The sequence below is a fragment of the Rhinolophus ferrumequinum genome, unplaced genomic scaffold (genome assembly GCF_004115265.2).
Source record: "Rhinolophus ferrumequinum isolate MPI-CBG mRhiFer1 unplaced genomic scaffold, mRhiFer1_v1.p scaffold_58_arrow_ctg1_1, whole genome shotgun sequence".
NCBI classification, from domain to species: Eukaryota; Metazoa; Chordata; class Mammalia; order Chiroptera; family Rhinolophidae; genus Rhinolophus; species Rhinolophus ferrumequinum.
In genome coordinates, this window is record NW_022680423.1 from 87,523 (window position 1) to 114,377 (window position 26,855).

At 37.1% G+C, this 26,855-nt stretch overlaps 1 protein-coding gene across 1 annotated transcript in view; it reads right to left on the reverse strand.

Annotated features, from left to right (window-relative positions):
• Positions 1-1,503: 1,503 nt before the first annotated feature.
• ARHGEF12 (Rho guanine nucleotide exchange factor 12) overlaps positions 1,504-26,855 on the reverse strand; it is a 181,538-nt gene continuing 156,186 nt past the window's right edge. The window contains 13 exon segments of the mRNA XM_033102250.1: positions 1,504-5,490; positions 6,046-6,115; positions 7,230-7,549; positions 8,366-8,836; positions 11,137-11,370; positions 11,663-11,742; positions 11,853-11,939; positions 12,420-12,507; positions 13,368-13,535; positions 20,791-20,853; positions 20,856-20,865; positions 22,209-22,286; positions 25,570-25,670. Of these exon segments, the coding sequence (XP_032958141.1) occupies positions 5,480-5,490; positions 6,046-6,115; positions 7,230-7,549; positions 8,366-8,836; positions 11,137-11,370; positions 11,663-11,742; positions 11,853-11,939; positions 12,420-12,507; positions 13,368-13,535; positions 20,791-20,853; positions 20,856-20,865; positions 22,209-22,286; positions 25,570-25,670 (1,781 nt within the window). The 3' untranslated portion in view covers positions 1,504-5,479.

Consider the following 26,855-nt stretch of genomic DNA (forward strand, 5'->3'; position numbering starts at 1 on the left):
CTGTGTACTTCCAGGATTTTTTTCGAGTCAAGTTGCTGTCCTTTCAATCGTAGTTGTGGAAGGCGCAGCTCAGCTCCAGGTCCAGTTGCCGTTGTTAGTTGCAGGGGGCGCAGCCCACCATCCCTTGCAGGAGTCGAACAGCAACCCTTGTGGTTGAGAGGACGCGCCTCCAAACAAATGAACCTTCCGGGAGGTCAGCAGCAGCTCAGCTCAAGGTGCCGTGTTCAATCTTAGTTGCAGAGGACAAAGCCCGCCCTCCCTTGTGGGAGTCAAGGAGTCGAACTGGCATGGCACCTTTGTGGGTGAGAGCCCACTGGCCCATGAGGGAATCCAGCCGGCAGCCTTCGGCGTTAGGAACACGGAGCTCCAACCGCCTGAGCCACCGGGCCGGCCCCCTAGTTTTGACTCTGCAGTTGGACTGATGGAAACTTTTTTGGTGTGGAGAAATGGCTGATTTCAATTGTGCACTTCGGTGCTTTGTTTTCAGGATTGTATTTGTACACCCATGTTTCATCACCAGTGATAACATGGCCCAAAACATCATCTTGCCTCTCCAAAAAATCTTGGCCAACTGCAACTCTGCTTTTGTTCATCGGTGAGCTCCTTTAGGACCATTTTTGCTCACACCTTCTCATACCAAGATTTTCCTGTTTCTCTATCGATGTTTACTCGGTCTGCTATGCTTTTCACAATCAGCCAACAATTTTGATGCCCGATTTTGAAGAGTTTTTGCAATGTTTTCATCAATTCTGCTCATTACTGGCCGCCCTGACCTCTCCTCATCAGTGACACGTTCTCTCTCCCCTCAGAAAAAACGTTTAATGCATTTCTCTACTGCCTTTTTCTTTCATGGCATTATCTCCATAAATTTGTACTAACGTGTTCATGATTTCACTTCCACTCTTGCCAAGTGTTTAACAAGAAATTTAATGTTTGTTCATTGTCCTATTCAAGCTTAGACATTCTCACATGGCAAACAAAACATGCAACAATGAACGCCACTCAGCAACATAGCACCACATGTTGACATGTACACAACTGTTGAGACACTGATATACCCAGGTTATGAAACCTTACCGAGGTGTTGTACACTGCTGCCAATATAAGCGCACGGGTGGCAAGTTCACAAACTCAATTGTCAGACCTCATGTATATTTTACTACAATTTTTAAAAAATTAATAATATACCAAAAATCATCGAATTGTACATTTTAAATGAGTGAAATGTATAATGTGTATTATATCTCAATAAAGCTATTTAAGAAAACAAAAAAAACTGACCCAGATGATGGGGCAATCCCAGCGGTTAGTGTCCTCATGGAAGTTTATACATTACAGAGATCAACTGGCTAGTCTTACTAGTAAAGATACTCAATAAGCAGGAAGACATTTGATAGTCACTGCCAGTAAGACTAATTAAGGCCTCCTTGGCACCTCCACTTTTCTAATATAACTTGTATAAGACAAATGAACACGGATACAAATAAAAAGTCACATACTTGGTTCCTTTTAGCATATTTAATATTTGAACTCTCATTTTCTATTTTCCCAGACCCCAGAAAACAAAGTTTTTAGATGACCAATATTTTTGTTCCAGAAACATACAGCCTTATCAGCTAATTCATATAAGATCTATTTTACAAAGGTACATTTGGATACTTAGAGCAATAAAGTCTTTTAGGTATTTCAAAATGTGATCAGTAAAACTACATGATTATTAATCAAGTGTTTTTGAAGATAGTTCCAGATTTTTAAAAGTAAGCTATGTTAAAGAGTACATGATTGTATGGTGAACAAGGTAAACAAAATATTCTAGTAGGAAGAGGCTTATCAAAAAAAACCAACAGTGTGCACTTTAGCTATTTTTGCAGTACATCTGCTTAGCCGTTGGCACGTGGAAATGGCGGGAAGAGCTTCTTTTTAGGAGGTACATTTTTTTCTTACCAATTTATTATCAAAACCATCAGTACCAGTGGGGAAGGCATAAGGAACGAAGCAAAAGGAACTCTTTCCTTGAGGAAGAACAATTTTGTAGATCACATTGCAAAGGGGGAGGGAAACAACATGATTTACAAAACAAAAATTGTAATACTAGGGGTAAAAAACAGCCTGCAAAAAGATGACTGGAAGGTCTCCTAACTGTTCTAATTTGAGGTTCTCTGTTGCCCAGTTCCTCAATGGTGGCTTCTGGTGACATACAGGGAAGAAAATATTGACCAAAGCTCTAGTAGCTCAAAATAACAGCATATACCACCTTCAGAGAAGACAGCTTTCCGTTTGAAATATAGAAGCTCCATCTTAGTACATCAAATTTACCAACATCAAAAAGAAAAAAAAGTAAATAAAAGATTAACCCAGGAAGCATATTTTCTTTAGCTTTTAAAAATCAGAAAAAAAAGATTTTTCTGCTCTCTCATATTAGCCCCCTGCCCGCCCCCTCCCAAAAAAAAAGTAGAAAAAATTTTTAAAAGAGACTCATCCTTTCTAACAGTTGTTAATTGTTGGGGTTAGGGGGGAGAGAAAAAGCTTGTGAAATATACCTTCCATGTAGTAGTAACAGAATACAGTTTAGGATCTAAGAGCCAAAATAACTTAAGCAGTCCAAATTAGCTTATTTTAAAGTATGTAAAATATGAAGCTTCTAGGGTAGTAATCAATATTTTAAATTATAGCACTTCTGTGTTTAATAATTTGCCTTGATTAAATCTGTTCACTGAAAAGGAAGGAGACACTCCAAATTAATCTGCCACTTAAAGGCAAAGGAGTGAGCACAGGGTCATGGCAGGTCACTTCAATAGCTAAACCCAGCTCTCCTGCTCTGGGAAGATTGCTTTGTCCACTACCTTTGGATTCTTCCGTGTGGAAGTAGATTTCAACTTCTTGTCACTTAACTTTGAGAAAAATGACTTTGATGGTAAACTAGTTCCACTCAAGGACAGAATGAATATCTAATTCCATTGTCCTGAAAGGCAGATATAGTATTAAAATAAAATGGATGTGATTATAATGGCCTAAATGAAATTGGAAGACAGGAGGCCAGGCTGGGAAGGAGGAAGGAAGATGTTAAGTAAGATAAAAAAAGAACACTCAAAAATTGTGGGTTGTTTTTTCATAATTAGACTTCATTTTGGGGCTTCATTGAAAATCTAGATAAATATTTATTGATAGTACCAGAGCTATGGTAAAAGTATTTTTCCAGTTAGCCCTGTTTTTGTTCCAAGTAGAGGTTAAACTTCAGGAAAAGAAAGCAAATAGTTGCTAGGACAAGATATTGACTGAACTAGATAGAAGAGAAACCAAAACTTTGCTAACCTACAAAGCTTCCTGAATGAGTGCCACAGAAGAAGTAGGGTAATTTTACTGTAGTGTCTGAAGTTAAGATGAAAGTTCCATTTATATTACCTTTTTCCTGATTAACTGCCCACTGATTGTATTAGTGTCAAGTGGCTACAGATGAAACCCTTTTAGTTGAGAGTGTGACTACATTATTTCCAGCAGCACAATGTAACCCTTTGGTTTTCTACTTGCTTGTCTTAAAAGATACGCAAAGTTCAAATTCCACTTATATATTAGCTTCTGCTTCTAAACATTTAATCCCGTTGTGATTTAATTTATACTTGGTCTACAACCCAAAATATAACTCTATAGATGAGGTCCAACGATCCAAGTTGATCAGTCTACGTAAAAACAGATCCATTTTGAAAAGACAAAAACAGGAATCTGGACATAGGTGAGTTGTTTAAGATGTAGTGGTGTTTGTACAAGTAATTGGGAATCCTTATCATTTATGACAAGTTGTATACACACACACACACACACACACACACACACGACTGCAGGGAAGAATAAAATTACATGCTGACTACCCACAGAGTTCAGAGGGCACTACTGAAAGATAAGAGCAGTGGAATGAACTCCTTCATATTAACAGAATTTTAAGATTTGACAAACGATTTAGTTTTAGTTGGCAAAACTAATTCAAAACATATATACTCGATGCACAAACAAAACCACAGAAAACCAATAAATTGAAGGAGTTCTCAAGTTACAATTCTGAAACAGGTATCCTCTGTAGGGTGCTGCCAATACTAGCATTCATTCTAGAGCAGGCAGTGACCAATACCTTGCCTGCAGTATCCAGTGTATGTTCTGGTCTGCAATTTTTAGGTCAGGCACCAGTGTGGAAAAAGTTCCAGCAGTGAAGTCAGAGGAAGTGCTTCTGGAGCTGGTTTGAACAGCTCTGCCTTCTCCACATCTTTCTCCACTCCACTCTTGGCTCTCCTTTTAACCCAAGAGGCCCTTTGGCACCATCAGTGCAAAAATTATAGAGTCAAATCTCCAGGTACTAAGTTTTACTGGCCTTATAATCAGCAGTACCCATGGCGAATGATAGCCATTGTTCAACTCAGTAGTTGATTCAGTTAGATAAACCTTCCCCAAACTTTTTACCTGATCCCGTCCCACCCTTACTTAGCAAACCCCAACCCTGCCAACCATCTGAAGCATCTCCATTTCTTTTCTTTTTACTGCCCTGCTCATCCGCAGGAATAATTTTACACAAGTGCCAAAGTCTAATGTATAATTATAAAATGAAAACAGTATCAAGAAATCAACAATTTATAGTCAAGAAAATAAAATTTGCTTTCCTCTCCCTCCCAAAATCCCAACCCTCACAGAAAAGAAGACAATAGAAGAAAACATACCCATTTCAAGTGCCTGCTATTTAGTACACTGAGGATTCCTGTTAACTGGGGGTCGATCCCAACTAGAAAAGAGGTGCCTGCCTCAGGAGGTAGCCCACCTACTCACTGCCCAGGGATAGCACACAGCTCAAGCCCTCTGCACATAAGAGCTACAGGAATACTATGCCTTTGAGGTGGACCATCAGAAAAGCAGCCCCCTAGACAGCAGACGGTATGGGATACAGGTTAGTGAAGATTGGATGTTCCTCCCCTCCCCTTCTTCCTTCCTTCTCTCTTTACCTTTCTTACCCAACCTCCTAATACCCATCTTAAACTCTTTGCTTTCAGGAGCAAATTGATCCTTGGGTGTACTAAATACAAAGGGCTAAAAACTCTCACTAGTCAATTAAAACAAAACATGGCAAAATAAAATTAAAATGTGCTATCAATATGGAATGAAGTCAAATAAATATATCAATTTTCTCCTTTTTTCATGACTAAGTAAAATTTCATATCCTAAACCCAAAGCTCTACACATTTGGTTTTTGTTCTGAATCAAAATGAATTTCAGATAGTGAGGAGAGCGGAGTGAGAGAATGGACATTCCCTCACTGAATAGGTGCAGCTGCCAGACTGTGAAGAACTAGTCTTGCTCTGGTCCCCTGACACATAGCTAACCCCCAGGGGCTTCACAGGCAGATCCTCTGTCACACAATCTCTCTTCGTCCACACTGGAGCCAGGATGTGCTGATACAAGTTCGATGCTCAAAAGCCAACCACCTTCAGGACACGTAGCTCTAACTTTTATCTGGGAATAATAAAGATATGTAGGGATCAAATTAAGAAGAACAAATTAACATTTAAAGAACACCTATGAAATCTGTGGGCATGCTTATATTTTGTTTTTGGATCAGAACAGCCTCATCTCAGAGCCTGTAAGCAAATGAATACAAATTGTTTCATTGAACACAGATCTAATTGCAGTCACAGTGAGACACAAAAGTATAGCAAGATCTGAGGTAGACCAACCCTCTACCACTAAGGAGTCACAGCAGCACTGGCAAATCTCATAGGGAAATTAGGATTTACCAGGCTTACCAACACTCTATCTTTTGTTTTGCAAAGATGAAGAAGATAGAGAAGAGGGGGTGGCATGAGAACTAACAACCACAGTTCCTCTTAGAAAAGGAAGAGCTGAGTCAGCAGACAACAGCTTCTGCATGAAATTTGGAAACAGTTTTTTAAAAACAGAAGAAAAGGAATCTTATAAGGTTTCCACTTTAAAGAATAAGAAATTACTTCAACCAACCTACTTGTTCAGGCAGGATGATGCTAGAGTCTGGAATCCACAACTTTCACATACCTGAATGCTTGTCTGTGAGGGCTGATCCAGTCAGCCTTTGGCAAAGAGTAGCGTAACTTTCCTCCACCTTCTGTAAAATAAAACCCATAGGTTTTTCATTTGAACATCATAACAATGTTTTGAAAATAGGAAAGAAGTTTTTTTGCTTTGTTTTGTTTTTACATTATAGGTATGCTTCCAAATTTCAACATAAACATCATTAAAATTTTGTTAGTGGGGGAAAAAGTAAATTTCATTCCTTTAACTGTTTTTAACTTGAATGAATAACTTAAAACTTTCCCATGTAAAAATAAAACAGAGGAAAGGGCAACTGGTAAAGGTGATTCTCCCACCCCTAGGAGTCACCCTGAAAATGGTCCCACATTTGGCATGAACTATATTAGACCCAATCTGTCCACAATGGCCTTTTGGATATCTCATCTCATCAGCCACAGGATACAACTATATATCAAATAAAGAAGGGAAAACATATCATATGAAGTTAAAAGAAAAACTAACGGAGACCAATCTTTAGCTAAAAGGCTAAGAACACTTTTAACACTATCCCTAAGCCTCCAACTGAATGATGTCATGAAAAAAACATTTGGGATCTAGTAGCTATGTCTACGGATGGCAAACTTTAAAATAAAGTCCTTTTCTTGGAAATTACCAAATATGTCAGTTTTGAAACAGAGGCTAGTACAGTGACATCTTCTATGACCAACTTATAAAACCACCATTCGCACCCATGGTTTAATTATGAGAGCCACTGGAACCAATTCCTATCTTCACAGCATCTGGAAAACTGCTGCTAATATCTGATAATTAACAGATACTTAATACATTTTAGCACTTCCCAGCCTAGATTTACAACTACACAAATCCCACCTATCTCAGCTATTGTTCACATCTTCTCATTGTGGCCAGCCAATCACCCCGAATATATTCAGGTTCTTAGAAACCCATACAAACACACAGTTTATAGAGCTGTAACTTTTTCTGTTCTTGTGATTTATAATCAGATAAACAATGCTGATCTCAGCTTTTTAAAATCCAGGTCTTTTCATGGATAATGGTCAATGAAAACATACAAATTTAGAACCTGAACAAGTTTACTGACATCAGCATTTCTATCATTCTGTACTTCCTCTCTGTTAAGTGTGTTTCATATAACCAAGTCCTAAGAACACTGAAGTCTGAGGTACCTTTAAGTGTTCAAGGTCAGCCTCTATCTTACGAATGTACTCCATGATCTGGCTTTGTGAATCTGCACAAGTGGAGGTACTCTGGATCTCAAAACAGGAATCCTCCATAATGCCCCAGTGCTGCTGGGCCTGGAATTCTGGGGTGAATGGTGAAATTGCCCCATCAGAATGAGCATTCTGGGGAGAATGTTGCTGATGGTGGGTAGAGTCCATAGAGGCTCGGAGGTCTGTCATGGGTTGCAGGGGAAGAGAGGAAGCAACCTCCTCATCTGTGGAGCTCTCCTGTACTGTTTCATAGCCATCAAGGATCAAATAGTTTCCTATTGATAGAGACAGAACAGTTTGATAAGATCAGTACTGCTATCAGCACATCAGAAAATAGAGATGTTAATATACTGACAACTTTAAAAGCTATTAAAGAGGGGTGAAAGCAATTAATTCCCAAATTCTCAAGTTTAGTTTTAAGCACATCAGAATTTTCTCATTTTGGATTCAAGTTAAATTTAGACAACTTTCATGCTAATTTCTGAATAATTTCACATTAGTCAACATTTTAAAAGTTAAAAGCTGAAAACTACAAGTCCCTATATGATATTGCCAACATTTCTCTTGTCAAATAGTTCTCTTCTCTCATCTTCTCTCATCTTCTCCCTCACCCTGTATTCCTAAACCACAAAGAGCTTGCTCTTGCCTCATAGCCCGTGCACTATTCTGCCTCCTGATACCCACACATAGCTTCTTCCCTTGGATCTCTGCTCAAATGCTGCCTTAGCGAACGCCCTCTTCCCTGATCACTTTGCCCCCATTTCTTTCTGCTGCCCCTTAGTCTAACTTACTTTTCCTGCTAATAATTCTTACTATCTGGCATCTATTTATTTGTTTACTTATTTACTGTTACTCTTTCCCCTACTAGCACTTAAGCTTCAAGAGAATAGTGGATTTTTATGTGTTTATTCAATGCCCTGTCTCTCAGCACCTAGGATGGGGTGTGGCATGGATTCAATAATTATTTAGTGCATGAAAGAACAAACACACACACACACACACGCACAATGCTTACAAACCCAAACGTCCATTTCAGCACACAGGACAGTTAACAATGACCAACATCAAAGTTTAAATGTGAAAGAACTTGCCTGAGATGTGTAAATTAACATCCTTCTCTTCCTTTTTAACTGCTCCATTACCTTCTGATGGATTATCATCACTATGTGCTTCACGGGCATCAAAAAAGCGCTCTCCACTCTCATCAAGACCTCCTTCTGGCTCTGCAGGAACAATCTCTGGGGTCATAAGCATGTGGTCCATTACTAAAATGTTACTTGCCTGGCTATCTTGGAATGCCAGTACCACTGAATCCCGTGGAGTGTAAGATTCAGTTGAAGTCCGTGGACTGTAACAGGTTGAAATGACATCAATTCCAGTTCTAAAGGGCATCTGTTCTTCACCAGGATGATAGATGTCAATATTTTCAAAGTTCTGGGTTCCACTGTCTGCCTGCATCCCGGGAGAGGCTGTCCTGTGTCTTGAGAAATGTGGGCAATCTTCCTGAGTGCTCTTCTCAGTCAAACCCAGCCTTTGTACCAGCAACTGCTTCAACAAACCCACTAAAAGATTTAGGAGGGAGGGAGGAAAAAAAGGCATATTTACAACTATACGCTCAGAAGGCCAAAACTAAATTAGTGGAATTATCAATTATCTCTAAAATTAAGTACTTTTAAAGTAACATATAGTCAATATATTAATTTCATACAATCATTGTTTTTGTTTTATTTGAAAAATGAAATAAAGCACCATTTAGAAAAGATTTAATATTAAACTAGACTTGAAAAGAACTAGGTATTATTAATGGGGAGGCACTCCTATTTAGAACTGCTAAATAACCAGTTCCATGTCTCCCTCTATTTTTTCTTCCATATAACTGGAATACCCACAAGGTACTTCTTAAAAGGATGCTGAAAAGCTGTGTTAAGCTAGACCAAAAAAACCCCTGAAAGTTCTATTTTTCTAGAAACAGACACTGTATACACAGGCATTATTTTTTTCTAATTTTATTAGACAAGCAGAACACTTATTTTATCATTTATAACAACGTAAAGAATCTCCTTAAATGGTGAAGAAAATAAACTTCCTTGTAATAAAATTTAATACTAATGATTTTGTATAATTTCAAAAGACGATATTTATTAGTTTTTAATAAATGACCTACTCATGGCACAGCTTCCTTAGGTTGTTAAAAACAGAACCAATTTATTTTGAATGGGTAAGCGTATGCTGTGAGGTCACTCACACAATGATAGCGTTACTGTGACAAGGTTAGTCAAACCATCAGAAATTTTAATTGTACTTATAAATGTGTAACCACTATGTTGTACACCTGAAACTAACATGATAGTGAATGTCAACTGTAATTGAAAAAAATAATAATAAAAATTTTGAAAAAGGAAATCACTGTGATTGTTAATTCAGAATTTAGAATTAATTAGGTTTTAAAGAACTTGACCAATTTCCTACTTTCAACTCTGGCTTAATTTCTACCTTCTGTTTCTCCACAAAGATCAGTCTTTGACTTCTGTCTTTCTGTTTTACATTCACTTTCTGAGAGATGTCTGACGTCTCATGGCTTATCACTTAAATCCATCTTTCTCCCTAACCTCTCACCAAAGTTCTAGTCTTAAACTCCAACTTCCTGCTCATCACTTCCTCTTAAATGGCTTGCCATTATCTTAAGCTCAACATGTTTTAAAATTGAGCCCACAATCTCTGGCAAATAAAAAAAGGAAAAAAATAATGTGTTGCAGTGGTGGTCCTTTTTGACTTTTATTTCTGACAAGAGTACTGTAATCATCTCTAAATATCCCCTTTCCTTTGCCCTCACATCCAAACAAGTCAATGGTTTTAAGTATTTGTTGACTCCTCTGGCACCATTCCAGTCCAAACCCTTTCTCCTCAAACCCAGGCTTCTACAAAAGCTTAATAGTAACTGCACAACTCCAAACCTTTTTCCATTTAAAACCTTTTGCAGCTCTCAGTCAAATTAATCTATTTTATTAGTCATAACCTAGCTTAAAAACTTCAAATGGTTCTCTACAGCTAGAGCAATGGTTCTCAGCCTTTTCCCCAACTCCAAATACACCTGAGAAATGTGATACACTCCCATTTGTAACACAGTGATTATCAACCAGGCTGGAGAGGGAGAGGGGTAGCTAACAGAGTGGCAGTGGCAAGCACCACCCACTATCACAGGGGTGTGTACAAACACACTGCGCGCGCGTGTGTGTGTGTGTGTGTGAGAGGGGGAGAGAGAGAGAGATGGACATTGGTGGAGAATACTACAATTTACACAAGAATATTAGAAGAATAATTTGTAGTTTGAAAATGCCCTCAAAAGAGTGTGATGTGCCATCCTTAAAGTTCAGAAGACGCAATCTGGTATTCAAGGTTGGGCTCAACAGCACATCTGCTACCTTTCCGATCTTATCTCCCATGACTCCTGTAACTTACATAGTCTACCATAAGCCAACTACCACTGTTCTCTGAACACCCTCAGAGTTTTCTGCCTCTGTGGCTTTTGGTCCTACCCTTATTCTTGTCTGAATGACATGTAGTCTTCTAAATAAGTATCACACACCCATTTTTCAAGGCAGTGATCACATCTGTCTCATTTTTTGATGCCTTCCTTCTCTGGTCACCCCAAACAGATCACTTTTAACATACCTGTATTGCTTGTTAACTTAAAAAAGGTGGGCAAAGTTTCTATCATCTTCTCAATTAGATTGTAAAATTCATGCAGGGATAAGTCAATCATAGTTTATTCTTCTTTGGAATCTCCCTAAATGACTACATAGTACATTACACAACTCTGGTACTTAATAAGTATCTGTATTAACTTATGAATAAAACTTACAATTTCTTAGTGCATCCAATGCCCACCGTTCTTCTGAGACAGGCAAATGTGGATCTTGGATTTTGCTTTGATAATTTACTCCAATTCCCTTTAGAGTCCCATCTGCACGCTGCTCCTTTGCAAACTCTCTCTCAGCCACAAAGAGATCATCTACCTCTGATTTCCCAGAGGTACCCAGGGAATGAGATTGATGTTTTGACGACATTAATGGAGACTCTAACCCCAAATCTTTGTCTGTCCAACGGAACAGAAAAAGCAGAATATATTTTAAACAAAACTTCTAACTTTTAACCAGAAGCATTCAGAAAATACTTGGAAAAAACAACCACATGAACTACAGAGATCAACTGTTAAGTAAAAACACTTAGAGCATGTTATAATGGGACACAGAAAGCTCATAAACAAAGTCTGTTAAAATGAATAGTTAATGACAGAAACTGCATAAACCAAAAGACTTAAAGCTTCTTTGCATTCAGTAAGTAATATATAGACTAAATTCTTCCAGGTAAACTTGACATCAGTTTACCTGGACTCTGCAAACCAGTGACTGAAATGCCATGATGTTCCACTTTTAATTTTGGATGTTCTTCTTCATCATTGTCTCCTCTACAGAAGGAAGAAAATGATCTTTAACTTTATGAGGTGACTAAATATCATTGCAACAAAATGTAAGAATTAACCATTCCTTTTCTGACCAAACACAAAGGCACACTCACTCGCAAGGTGGTGACTGTGGCAATGGAATAGGCTTCGTGGATTGCTCCTTCACTGATGCAGCCATCCGACAGATTAGGTCCTGCCAGCTATGGAAGTTCGAAAAGAATCCGGAATACAAAAGGGCAAGGAAAAGAAATGTCCTTTAAATACACTGAGAAAGCAAAAGTAAAGCCAAAAAAAAACAAACCAGAATGCAAAACACACATAACCAACAAAAAAAGCTTTACTTGCCAGAGAATATCTTTATTTTGGCAAAAATTATTAAGTAGAGATTATAAAAACTCTATACATTAAAGAAAAGCCTAACATCATAATGGATTTACTACCCATTAAAAAAGTTTACTTGATCCTTTTTGAATCCTTTATAAAAGATACTTTCATCACAACAGCATCAAATTGAGAGACATCAGTCTGAAAAGAAACAAGTTCTTAGAAGAATATATCTAAAAGAATATTGAATAAGTGCTTGTTTTTCGTTTTAAAATTCTATTACAGAAACAAAGTTAAGTTTGTGAAAGATTATATTCAGGATGTTAAAATATTAGAGCAAGGTATCTAATACATACACAGTCTTTTCAGAAACTGTCTGTGCCACCAGTTCATAAATTTGGGCTCCATTGTCTGACATGGAGATGACAAATAAAGCTTTATTATCTGGAAAAGACAAGACAAAAATTACTCTCACAATATGATCTACGGAGGCCATTTCTAGGGTCCTGGGATTATTCTGCATCTTAATTTAGGTAAAGGTTACATGTGTTTACTTTGTAAACATGTGTTCACTTGGTAAAAATTCACCAAGCTATACACTTAAAATTTTTGCAACATATATGTGTTATGCTGTGTTTATTATACTTCAATAAAACAAAGATTATAAAAAATAGCACTGATTCCACAGTAGTTTATTAGAAACAAGAAGCTGCCAAATATCTAAATTACTGAACTAAACACTATGACTTTTTTGAATTTATTTTGAATTGCCCTTTAGTTAAACAGTTAGTTAATAATATTCAGTGGGTGTTAAAAAGGTCATAAATTAATCCTGCCGTTATGGAACTAACGGGTTTTAAAAGATATCTCATTGTTAGTCCAGTTAATATAATTTGCTAACTTAAACTGGTTTCAAAAACACAAACAACACCCACCTCTTCAGTTTTTGCTTTTTGTTTTCCACCAAATCAAAAACTATACCATTCTAATGAAAGCTGTTTCATTGTGATTACCTCTCAATTCACTATCTTCACTGGTGTCTATCAATAATTTGAACATGGAATAAAGATCAAGTAATATGCAGAAAATTTTCAAATGCAGAAAATTACTCAGTGAGTCATACTAAATTTGGAGTATAAACTCTTAATTCAATTTGTAAGCACTAAATAAATGTAATTTAATTTGTTTAAGAATATAAAAAGAACAAAACTTTATACCACTTGTGCTACTTAAACAACACCGAATTAGCTTACGTAACTTTACAATAAACCTGGAGGTTGGCATCATTCACAAGACATATTCACCTGTTGCCACTTGTCGAACCAACACTGTATTTAACTTAATGACAGGGCTAAATGTGTGTTTGCTATCAGCTGTAGATGCCAGAATCTTACTATGACACCTTAACACCAGTCTATCATCCTGCTTTTGTAACAATACAAGGATATCCTCCAGCAGCAATGTGTATAGATCTAGAAACAAAAACATAGGAAAGATGATTAGTACAGAAACTGAGATGTGTTTTATACACCTTGTAACAATTCGACAGAGAAATTTGCTTTTAATACAGTAAATTTCAGTAATTGGGGAGTTCTAGTGAAGATGACAAAGTAGGTAAACGCTGGGCTTGGTCTTCCTATGACCCAATTAAAATTACAACTAAATTATAAAACAAACCGGGACAAACATCTGAAGATTAGCTGAACATAACTCTCACAACTAAGGATATAAAGAAGAAGCCACATCGAGACAGGAAGAAGTACAGAACATGCAAAACAGGATGGCCCCACACCTGCGTGTGGTGGTTGAGAATGGGTCAAGGATATCACAGCTCAAAGGGTGCCCTCTGAGGAGCAAGGAGTTCTAGCCCCATACCAGGCACCCCAGCTTAAAGCACCAGTGCTGGAAAGAGCCCCCAAACAACTGGCTGTGAAAAAAACAGGGATCCCAAACATCTGGGTAAGATGGAAGGCTGCTAGAAATCCAGGAATGCTCTTCAACGGCCTCCACACAGACTCTCTCATTACCAGGCACTGATTCTGGGCTAGCGGAGAGATGGCAGCTTGGGAGGCATCACAGACATACAGGGAGAGACTGAGTTGTGTGGCTTCAGGGCAAGGGCCAGAGGGATGGCCCCATGGTGCTGATGTGGAGCCCCACCATCCATAGAGCCAAATGTGAATCTACATTGTCCTGAACATCACTCATCCCACCCAGATGACTCCCTGAGACCCTGAAACATGCAACTCTCACACCACCCAAGAATCTCAACAGTGGTCAGCCAGACTCGGGCTGTGCTGCAGTCTTTCTTGGATAACTCTTAGAGGACCGCGGACCCAAGAAAGACAATCGGCTAGCCTCTAGGGCCCTGAGCCTTTTGCTGAGTGCTCCAGGCTCAGCACTGTGCCAAATCTGAATCAGCATTAACCTGGTGAGCACCACATGCCCCACCATGGTGACTGCGAGACCCTGCCTCGCCCAATTTGGATACTGGCTGAGACCCTGGAAGGCACCAGCAGGCATCACCGGTACTGGAGCAGCTGGCCTCGATTCACAGCATGGTCTCTCCCACACGCCTCCAGTTTTAGCACAGGAAGCAACCAACCGACGATCTCTTTGTAACTCCTAAAAGGTAAGCCCCGGGCCAGTCACAAACAGCAACTGACATTGTCTGGCATGAAAGCCCCTCCAAAGAGGCCCCAGAACCAACTCCCTTCAGCCCCACAAGAGGCACACACAAAGGGTGGCTTGGCAGGCATCAGAGCCCAGAGAGGCAAATGTCTCTCTGCAGGGTCAGGCCCTGCACAGTAGCTCCTATGCTGTGTTCATGGCCAGTCCTCACAACCAGTCAGCCTGAGGGCCAATCCCACCCAAAGACATGCCAACAGCATTCAAGGCTCAACTGCAACAGGTGGGCACACATAACCCACATAAGGGGCACTACAGGAGCACGTGGCTCAGGTGCTCAGGGAGACTGTGCCACTGGGCCCCACAGGGCACCTACTACATAAGGTCACCCTGCCAAGAGTGGGAGACATAGCAGATCTACATAGAAACAAAGAGAGGCAGCCCGAATGAGGAGACAAAGAAACATGTCCCAACTGAAAGAAAAGAATGAAACTACACAGAAGGAACTAAACGAAATGGAGGCAAGCAATAGACCAGATACAGACTTCAAAACACTGGTTTTCAGGATGCTCAGGGAACTTAGTGAGAACTTCAACAAACAGATAGTAAGCATAATAAAGGACACAGAAACCATAAAAGAAAAAAAAAGGAACCAGTCAGAAGTGAAGAATACAATAACTGAAGTGAAGGATACACGAGAAGAAATCAACAGATTAGATGAAGCAGAGGACTGAATCTGCAATTTGGAAGACAAGGTAGCAGAAAAGACCCAATGGGGACAGCAAAACGAAAAATTAAAAAAGAATCAGGATAGCTTAAGGGACCTCTGGGACATCATCAAGCGTAACAACATTTGCATCATCGGGGTACCTGAAGGAGAAGAGAGAAAAGGATTGAGAAACTATTTGGAGAAATAATGGCTGAAAACTTCCCGAACCTGGTGAAGGAAATAGAAAGGTCTAGGAAGCACAAAGAGTCACAAACAAGATCAACCCAAACGGCCCACACCAAGATATATCACAATTAAAATGGCAAAGGTGAAGACAGAGAGAATCCTAAAAGCAGGAAGAGAAAAGGCAGTTAGTTACCTACAAGGGAGCTCCCATAAGATAGCTGATTTCTCAACACAAACTTGGCAGGCTCGAAGGGACTGGCACAAAATATTCAAAGTGATGAAAAGCAAGGACCTACAACCAAAACTACTCTACCCAGCAAGGCTATCATTTAACATTAAAGGACAGATCAAGAGTGTCCCAGACGAGAAAGAGCTAAAGGAGATCATCACCACCAAACCAGTAAGTATTACAAGGAATCTTAGAGGGACTTCTTCAAGAAGATGAAGGGGAAAGTAAAGAACATAAACGTGAAGAACAAAATGGCAATAACTGTATACCTATCAATAATCACTTTAAGTATAAATGGATTACATGCTCTAATCAAAAGACATAGGGTTGCTGAATGGAAAAGAAAACAAGACCCATACATATGCTCTCTACAAGAGACCCACTTCAGATAGAAAGACACAAGACACACACAGACTGAAAGTTAAGCAATGGAAAAAGATATCTCACGTGACTGGAAAGAAAAAAGAAGAAGAAGCTGGGGTAGCAATACTTGTATCCAACAAAATAGACTTTAAAACAAAAGTTACAATAAGAGACAAAGAAGGACAATACATAAAGATAAAAGGATCACTCCAACAAGAAAATATAGCCCTAGTAAACATTTATGCACCCGACATAGGAGCACCTAGATATATAAAGCAAATATTGACGGACATAAAGGGAGAGACCGACAGTAATACAGTAGTAGTAGGGGACTTTAACACCCCATTGACGTCAATGGATAGATTATCCAGATAGAAAATCAACAAGGAAATAGGGACCTTAAATGACACAATAGACGAGATGGACTTAATTGATATTCTTAGAGTACTACACCCCAAAGCAGAAGAACATACATTCTTTTCAACTGCACTTGAAACGTTTTCCAAGAGAGACCACATATTAGGCCACAAAACAAGTCTCAGTAAATTTAAGAAGACTATAGTCATATCAAGCATCTTCTATGACCACAATGGCATGAAACTAGAAATCAATTACAAGAAGAAAACTGAAAAACATACAAACACATGGAGGCTAACTAACATGCTACTAAACATTGAATGGGTTAACAATGAGATCAAGGAAGAAATCAAAAGATACCTTGAGACAATGAAAATGAAAGCACAACGACCCCAAACCTATGGAACACAGTGAAAGCAGTCCTAAGAAGGAAATGCTTAGCAAAACAGGCCTACCTCAAGATACAAGAAAAATCCCAAATGAAAAACTAACCGTACACCTAAAGGAACTAGAAAAGAAATGCAAACAAATCCCAAAGTGTGTATAAGGAAGGAAATAATAGAGGTCAGAGCGGAAATAAATGAAACAAGAGTCCAATAAAACAATACAAAAGATCAATGAAGCCAAGAGCTGGTTCTTTGAAAAGATAAACAAAATTGATAGACATTTAACCAGATTCATCAAGAAAAAAAAGAGAGAGGACCCAAATAAGTAAAATCAGAAATGCAAGCAGAGAAGTGACAACTGACACCACATAAATTCGGAGGATGATAAGAGAATACTATGAACAATTACATGCCAACAAACTGGACAGTCTGGAAGCAATGGATGAGTTCTAGAAAATACAATCTTCCAAGATTGAATCAACAAGAAACAGAAAATCTGAACAGACCGATCACTGTAAACAAAAACTAATCAGTAATCAAAAAACTCCCAGCAAACGAAATTCCTGGACGAGAAGGATTCACAGGTGAATTTTGCCAAACAGTCAAAGAAGAATTAACACTCATCCCTCTCATACTATTCCAAAAAATTCAAGAGGAGGGAGGGCTCCCAGTTCACTTTACGAGGCCACTATTACACTGACTCCAAAACCAGACAAAGACATTACAACAAAAGAAAATTATAGGCCAATATCCCTGATGGACATAGATGAAAAAGTCCTCGACAAAATATTAGCAAACAGAATTCAACAATACATTAAAAAGATCATACACCACGATCAAGTGGGAATTATTCCTGGGATACAAGGTTGGCTCAATATCCACAAGTCAATTAACACGATACACCACTTAAACAAAATAAAGGACAAAAATCACATGATCATATCAATAGATGCAGAAAAAGTGTTCAACAAAACCCAGCATCCATTTATGATAAAATCCCTCAGCAAAGTGGGAATAGAGAGAACATACCTCAACGTAATAAAGGCCATATACCACAAAGCCACAGCTATCACCATACTCCAAGGGGGTAAACTAAAAGCGTTTCCCTTAAGAGCAGGAACAAGATGGGGATGCCCACTTTCATTCAACATAGTATTGGAAGTCCTAGCCACAGCAATCAGACAAGAAAAAGACATAAAAGCCATCCAAATAGGAAAGAAAAAATTGTCATTATTTGCAGATGACATGATACTACATACCAAGAACCCTAAGGATTCTGCCAAAGAAACTATCAGAACTAATGAATTCAGTAATGTAGCTGGATGCAAAATTAATATTGGTGGAAATTTTATACACCCGTAAGAAAAAGAAATTAAGAAAACCATCCCATTTACAATTGCATCAAAAAAATAAATAAATAGCTAGGAATAAATTTAACCAAGGATGTAAAAGACCTGTACTTGGAAAAGTATAAGACACTGAAGAAAGAAACGGAAGAAAATGAAAATAAATGGAGGTACGTAACCGTGCTCATAGATAGGAAGGATTAACATCGTTAAAATGTTCATCCTACCCAAAGCAATCTACAGATTACATGTAACCATATCAAAATATCAACTGCATTTTTCACAGAACTAAAATTTATATGGAACTACAAAGACCCCGAATAGCCAAAGCAATCTTGAGAAAGAAGAACAAAGTTGGAGGTATTATGCTACCTGATATCAAACTATAGTACTAGGCTGTAGTAATCAAAACAGCAACGATACTGACATAAAAATAGACACATAAACCAATGGAACAGAATAGAAAATCCAGAAAGAAACCCTAAAACAGCAACACAAAAAAAAAACAAAAAAAAAGAAGAAACCCTAAAACAGCAACGATACTGACATAAAAATAGACACATAAACCAATGGAACAGAATAGAAAATCCAGAAAGAAACCCTAAAACAGCAACGATACTGACATAAAAATAGACACATAAACCAATGGAACAGAATAGAAAATCCAGAAAGAAACCCAATCTTATCTGGTTAATTAATCAATGACAAAAGAGGCAAGAATATACGATGGGGTAAACAGTTTATTCAATAAATGGTATTGGAGAAACTGGACAGATACATGCAATAAAATGAGACTAGACCACCTTCTTACATCATATACAAGATTAAACTCAAAATGGATTAAGGACTTAAGTAGAAGACCAGAAACCATAAAACTCCTAGAAGAAAACATAGGCAACAAACTCTCTGGAACAGCTCTTAGTAAATTTTTTTTTTTTTTTTTTTTTTTTTTTGATATATCTTCTCGGGCAAGGGAAACAACAGGAGGAAAAAAACAAATGAGACTACAGCAAACTGAAAAGTTTTTGCAAAGCAAAGGAAACCATCAACAAAATGAAAAGACAATCTACCAAATGGGAGGAGATAGTCACCAAAAAATATATCTGATAAGGTGTTAATATTCAAAATCTATAGAGAACTCATACAAGTCAAAACAAAAATAAATCCAAATAAACCTGGTCAGAGGACCTGACTAGACATTTCTGAAAGATGACATATATGCCAACAGACATATGAAAAGATGCTCAACATCACTCATCACCAGAGAAATGGAAATTAAAACCACAATGAGATTATCAACTCATACCTGTAAGAATGGCTATCATCAATAAATCAACAAACAAGTGCTGGTGACAATGTGGAGAAAAGAAAGGGAACCCTCGTGCACTGTTGGTGGAATTGCAAATTCGTGCAGCCGCTATGGAAAACAGTAGGAGTTTCTTCAAAAATTTGAAATAGAAACGACCATATGACCCAGCAATTCCACATCTGGGTATTTCTCTAAAGAAATCCAAAACACTCATTCGAAAAACATATGAACCCCTATGTTCATTGCAGCGTTATTTACAATAGTCAAGATATGGAAGCAACCTAAGTGCCCATCAGTAGATGGTTGGATAAAGAAGTGGTACATACATATATACAATAGAATACTACTCAGCCAGAAAAAGTTAATTAAATGGTATCATTTGTGACAACATGGGTGGACTTAGAGGGTATTATTCTAAGTGAAATAACTCAGAGAAAGACAAATACCATACGATCTCACTTAATTGTGGAATCTAAAGAACAAAATGCACAAACAAAACAAAAGACTCACAGATACAGAGAACAAACTGATAGTTGTCGTTGTGAGGGGGCTGGGGGAATTGGGTGAAAAAGGTGAAGGAAGTAAAGTACAACTTGGTAGTTACAAAAAAGTCACGGGGATGTGAAGTACAGCATCCGGAATATAGTCAATAATATTGTAATAACTATGTAGAGTACTAGCTGGGTACGAGAGTAATTGGTGGATCATATTGTAAATTATATAAATTTTAAACTACTATGTAGTACACCTGAAACTAATATAAATACTGAATTTCAACATTAAATGAAAAATTTTGAAAATTTAATTAAACAATGAAAAAGTTACTTGTTATTGTCATTTTAAATAATTTATTTTTATTGTATTACAATGAAGTGTGAATCTCTGAATGAGAAGAAATAAAAACCAATGGTTCCTCACCACAGATAGTTTTAGATGTAATAGTCTAAAGAAAGCGTAGACTCATTCAAACACAAGTATGATGGGGATAGGACTGAATTGTGAGAGAATTTTCTCCTTCATCCCTAAATAAATATTTAACAAACTTCACATATAACAAAATCACATAAGCATATCTTCTGTAAATGCATAAATAACACAAAGTACTACTGTATCTGCTGTAATTCAAAATTATGAGTGTTATCTCTTCTTCTAAGAAATTTTACTATTCTTTTCCTTTCTCCACTTGCCCCCAAATTAACAGACATTAGACTTACCAATAGTTTTATCTCTATTCACCTTCCAAACCAATGGCCCTTCATGAATCATCTTCCTTTTGTTAAATCCAAATTCTGCCAAAACAAAAGGAATTATATACAAATTATTTCCAAGAACTTACTTAGTAAGAATATTCCATATAGTCTCCTTTAAAGAAATTGTTATTCACTTTTATTATTGATACCTGTCAACTACTGAAAATGGAATAAGAACCATGTTAAAGTAAGTTGCATAACATTTTCTGAAAACGAAAAGGTATCTTGAAAAACAGTCAGAAGTACTGTCTTCTAAATCTAACTCTAAATAGATGATAATAGCTTATGAAAATAAAATTGTGAACCTTCAGCTACTAGTATCTCAACCCATTGTTGTATAAATAACTTGATGAGGATAATGCATAGCTTTTTTGTAAGAGACCTGAGTTCCAGGCTCTAGTTCCAAAGAAACTTCTAAAGAATAGCACTTACGAAAAATCCAGGTAGTACTCAGGCTTGCTCTAAATATTAATAACTTAGTAAGAGAATCATCTTTTAGTATAACTAGTTCTAGAAAAACCTCATTCTCTGGACGGGGCTAAGCATGATAGCAAGCTTTTTGATAATCTGTTATATATCACATAAAAGTCTATTTTAATAGCTACCAAATACATCAGCCAAAATAATCACCTAGTGAAACAGTACAAGAAAGGTTTAAAATCGTAATCAGTTACTTAATAGGAAAGCCTCATGTACAAGAAGTGACAACAAATATTTTACAGTAACTCGGTTTTCGAACGTAATCCATTCCGGAAGACCGTTCGAGTTTTGAAACGTTCGAAAACCGAGGCACGTTTCCCCATAGAAAGCAATGCAAAATGGATTAATCCATTCCAGACCTTTAAAATCAACCCCTAAAAACTGCAAATATGGCATGAATTTTACTATCTAATGATACCATAGATCCATAAAATTTACAGCATTTGTAAACCGAAATGTTTGTCAAAGGAGACATTCGAAAACCGAGGTACTACTGTACTATAATTTCTGTAATGGTTTCAATTTTTATGCTTCTGAAGAGATTCAAGGAAAAATAGTTGTTACCTTGTTTTACTGAATAATCTGGCAAGGTCCCATAGCAAATAGCCCTACTCTTATTCAAACTACACAACACAATAAAATGAATCTTAATAATAAATAATGTTCCTTAGTCTCCTGTAAATTTTTGTCACAAAAGTTACAGTCTCACATAACATAGTCCTCTCGTGAAAAACTAAAGTAATCTTTACACAGAAGAAACATTTAAAACAAAGAATAGAATTGTAAACATACACACTCTATGAAATCCGTCAGGTGATGTATATTCCCTACTGAGATGTTAATTACCTGCCTGGTCTTTGGGTCAATTTTATTTTTAAAATTATTATTAGACCATCTCTCACCCTGAACTCTTCAACATTTGGGTACTCTGACAACTTCAGATTGGAGGTATCAAGACGACGCTGATAATCTTCTAAGCGCTGAAAATTAAGACAGGATGGAGCCAAGGTTACTACTTTGGGTATCAATCACCTCCCTGTACCTAAATCAAATGGACATTTTTTACCTACATTTTATTGAGCTCTCTGCAATATTAGACAAAACTGACAACTCACTCTTTCTTAAAATACTCCCTTCTCTTGATTGTGAAAACTCTCCTAGTTTTTGTCTTACCTCTTTGGCTGTTCTTTCACAATCTTTTCAAACTCACTGGCCTCTAACTAGCTTGTATTTTTTTTTGAATGTGCAAATCATGTACATGGTACAAAATTCAGAAGGTAATGCAAGGCATACAATAAAAAGTAAATCTCCCTCCAAACCTGTTCTGCCTTCTAACACCCCATTTTCTCTAAAGAAACACCCATTAGTTTTTTTCTTTTTATAAATTTTATTGGGGAATATTGGGGAACAGTATGTTTCTCTAGGGCTTATCAGCTCCAAGTCATTGTCCAGTCGTCGTTTTCAATCTTTAGTTGTAGGGGACGCAGCCCACTATCCCTTGCGGGAGATGAACCGGCAACTTTGTTTTTGAGAGCATGCGCTCTAACCAACTGAGCCATCTGGCCACCTCTCCAGAAGCTCAGGGGCAGCTCGTTGTCCTCAGTCTAGTGGTGGAGGGCACAGCTCATTGGCCCATGTGGGAATCGAACTGGCAACCCTGTTGTTCAGAGCTCACACTCTAACCAACTGAGCCATCCAGCCGCCTGGAAATACCCATTCCTGAGTAGCCTATGAGAAAAATTCTAAGCCAACAGAATACGTGTATGCTTGTCTTTGTGCATATTGTGTATGTATATCCTAATGAATTCATATATGTATTACTTACTCAAATGGTAACATAATATGTTCATATACACATTTTTCTGTATATGTGTATCGCTCATCACTATATCTGGAGATTGCTCCACACGAGCACATATAGGGATAGCTGTCGCATTTTTTTAATGGCTGCATGGTTGTCACTCTGTAAATGAACTAAAATTTATTTAACTACACCTTACTGATGGACATGTATGTTACTTCAAATCTTCTCCTATAACAAATCACACCGCAATAAAATGGCCTTAAACATACACTTTCGTACACATGTGTAGATATATTTGTAAGATAAATTGCTAAAGAAGAAATATTAGATCAAAGGGTACGCCTATTTTTCCCCAAGTTTATCAAAATTTCCAAATACAAAGTTTGAATGTGTATAGTAAATACCCATATACCCAAAACCTACATTCTACAATTAACATTTGCTGTATTTGTTTTATCATGTATCTTTCCACCTAGTCATCCCTCTATCCATCAATCCACCTTACATTGTGGATGTACTTCAAAATAAGTTACAGACATAAGCATACTTCATTCTAAACATGTTATAGCATGTGTATAATTAACAACAGTTCAATATTTGTTTACAGTTCATAAAGTATAATTTACATACAGTGAAATGCACACATTTTAAATGTACCTTCCCACAAGTTTTTACAAATGCATAGGCTTGTAATAAAACTCCTATCAAGATAAAAAATATACTATCACTCTCATACTTTTTAAAAATAATTATCTGTCTCCACATCTCCAGTGACAACTACTCTTCTGTTTTTTCTACCATATATTAGTTTAGTCTGTTCTAGAAGTTTATAAAATAGAATTATATGTATATACTCTTTTGTGTCTAGTTTCTTTTGCTCAGCATAATGTTTGTGAGATTCATTCATTTGTTTATCTCAGGAATTCGTTCCTTTTTATTGCTGGTATTATTCCAGTTTATAATTATACCACATTTGGTTTATGTTATAAACATTCTTATATAAGTCTCTGGGTAAATCACTAGAAAAAGAATTTATGGGTCCAAGGGCAGATGTACGAATATGTGCATTTTTAATTTAGATAAATATTGTCAAATTTCCCTCTGGGGTTTTATCATTTTATACTCCAAACATTACACTTGGGAGTACCTGTTTTCCTATAGCCTCACCAATAGAGTTGTCATCATACTCAGTTCCTAAGAAGTTACATCCAAGTCCATGGATTCAATTAGCTTCTACCTGTTCACTGACTTATATTTTTATCTTTAGCCCAGTTCTCTTAGAGGTAGGTCCATGTAACCAATTGCTTACTGTATATTTTCACTTGATATCCCAAATTGAACTCATCGTCTTTCCCACATATCTGGGGCTTCTCCATTCATCCCGTTCATCCAAATGTGCAAGCCAGAAACCCGGGACTTATTCCTGACATCACCTCTCTTCAAATCTTCTCTAAACCAGTCACAAAGTCCTGCCAATTTTACCTTCTAAATACTTTTCCAATTCTTGCACTTCTCTAAGCCACCACCATCTATCCTGGACTGTTGTGACAGACTACTAATGGAGCGCTTTCATGTACTCTCTGCCCTCTGCAATCCATTCTTCATACAGTAGATGAGTGATACTTATAAAGTGAAAAATCTGAACATGCCCTTCTCCTTCTTAAATGTCTATAATGAATTCCTACTGCTCTTAGAAAAAAACCAAAAGCTTTAACATGGTCTATAAGGCCTTGTATGATTTGACCCTGGCCTACTGTATATCATTTCATACCACTATGACTTTGCATTTAGGCATGATCCACAGTAATCTAATCTTTCAGTTCCTCAAACAGACCATGCTTCTTTTTCACCCATGGATTTTCCTACATGCTGTTTCCTCTACCTGTGAGCTGCCCACTTCCACATTATTTTATTTCATTCCCAGGCATCCTTCAGAGCTTGACTTAATTGTCAATTCCTCAAGCAAGCTTTCTCTGATGGCCACCACCTAACATCCTCAAACTAGACTAGGCGACCTACTCCTCGTTACAGTCCTAGCACCCTGAAATTGTCCTTCATAGCAGCTATCACAACTGATATATAAAATACTTGCACTATAATCTGTTCAATGCCTTTCTATCCTGCTGGAAAACAAGCTCAGTATGGACAATTATTGTACTCATTTTTTTAACTACTCTATACCCTACACTTGGCATACAGTAGATGCTGTAAAAATATTTGTTGAATGAATAGATGAATGAATGAGCAAACAAGCAGTTAGAGATGCTCAAAAAGGTCAAAGACAACTCTGATGCTCTATCACAAACTGATATGAACCTACTTACTATAGGAATAGTTAACTATCCCCTCCCTTCAATTATGTAATGATAGTTTTGAATTATTATTTCACAGATTCCAGGTAATGCTAATTTAATATTTTCACTATGTCATCCTGTATCTTCTTGCTTTTCCCTTCTTACCTGCTTGTTTTCTGCCTCTTTGACAGCCTGATTTACATAATTTAAGATCTGACGACAATGATCTGCAGCTTTCTTCACCTTCTCCCTTTCCAATGGCCACTCTAAATAAGGGGGAGAAATATAAAATGTAAAATGGAGGAAATCAGAAAATATAATATATAAACATTAAATATGTATATATAATATATATGAGATATCATTTTATTTGAACAGTTATAAAAATGTACTCAGACCTTGAATATTTTTATACCAGCCTAAAACCTATGGCAGAATCTCAATTCAGGTAGTCTTGGGACAGGTGAAACTTCTATGACAGTACTTTAAAACATAAATACTAATATTTAAAAAGAAACCATAGTACAGAACCCTAAACTCAAGGAGAGATGCTTTACATCAAGTATCAGGCCCACTATATTCTCATTCACATTGTAAGCAATATAAATGGGGCACTTTCCTCCCTAGAATTTCGTAGTGCACAGCCTATGTGATTATGTCCAGTGCACCTGTTAAGCAATATTTTTTGAATGGTAACACAATTCATAATAAGTCCAAAATAAGTTTCTTTGAATTTGAAATTATATTTAAAGAAAGAAAATAGATGAGAACATTGTACCATTAAAAGATGAAATTCACCAAAATGTGATGAGGTTACACTGAGGTCTACAGTGTAAAAAAATACCAAAATCAGAATATTCAAAATTATAATCCTCCAAACATAGTCCAGTTATAATGAACAGTTATATTAAAGTATAAAAATTTATGTGTATCAGTGTTTTCAAATTCTCAGGCATGAGAAACAGGAGTTTGATTGCATAGAATTATTAATGAGAACTAAATTATTAATTGAGCCTAAAGCTCAATTGAGAAATTTAGATTTACTACATGTTTTAAAACAGGACAGTTGAAATAAATAAATAAATAAATGTATATATCTATATCTATATCTATATCTATACATAAATAAAACATATATATATGTATATATAAACATCTCTTCAATCCAGTATAAGCTTCTTCAAAGGAAATATGATATATGCTAGACAGAGGAAGAATTGGTAAACTTTTTCTGTACATGGCAAGATAATAAACATTTTACACTTTACAGGCCAAACGGTATTTGTCACAATTACTGAACTGTGGTTGCAGTGCAAAAAGCAGTCAGAGACAATATGTCAACAAATGAGCATGAACATAAACTTGACAAAACAGGTGATTAGCTAGATTTGGCCCATGATGCATAGATCGCCATCTCTGTGCTACACCTATTAATGGAATACATGAAATCA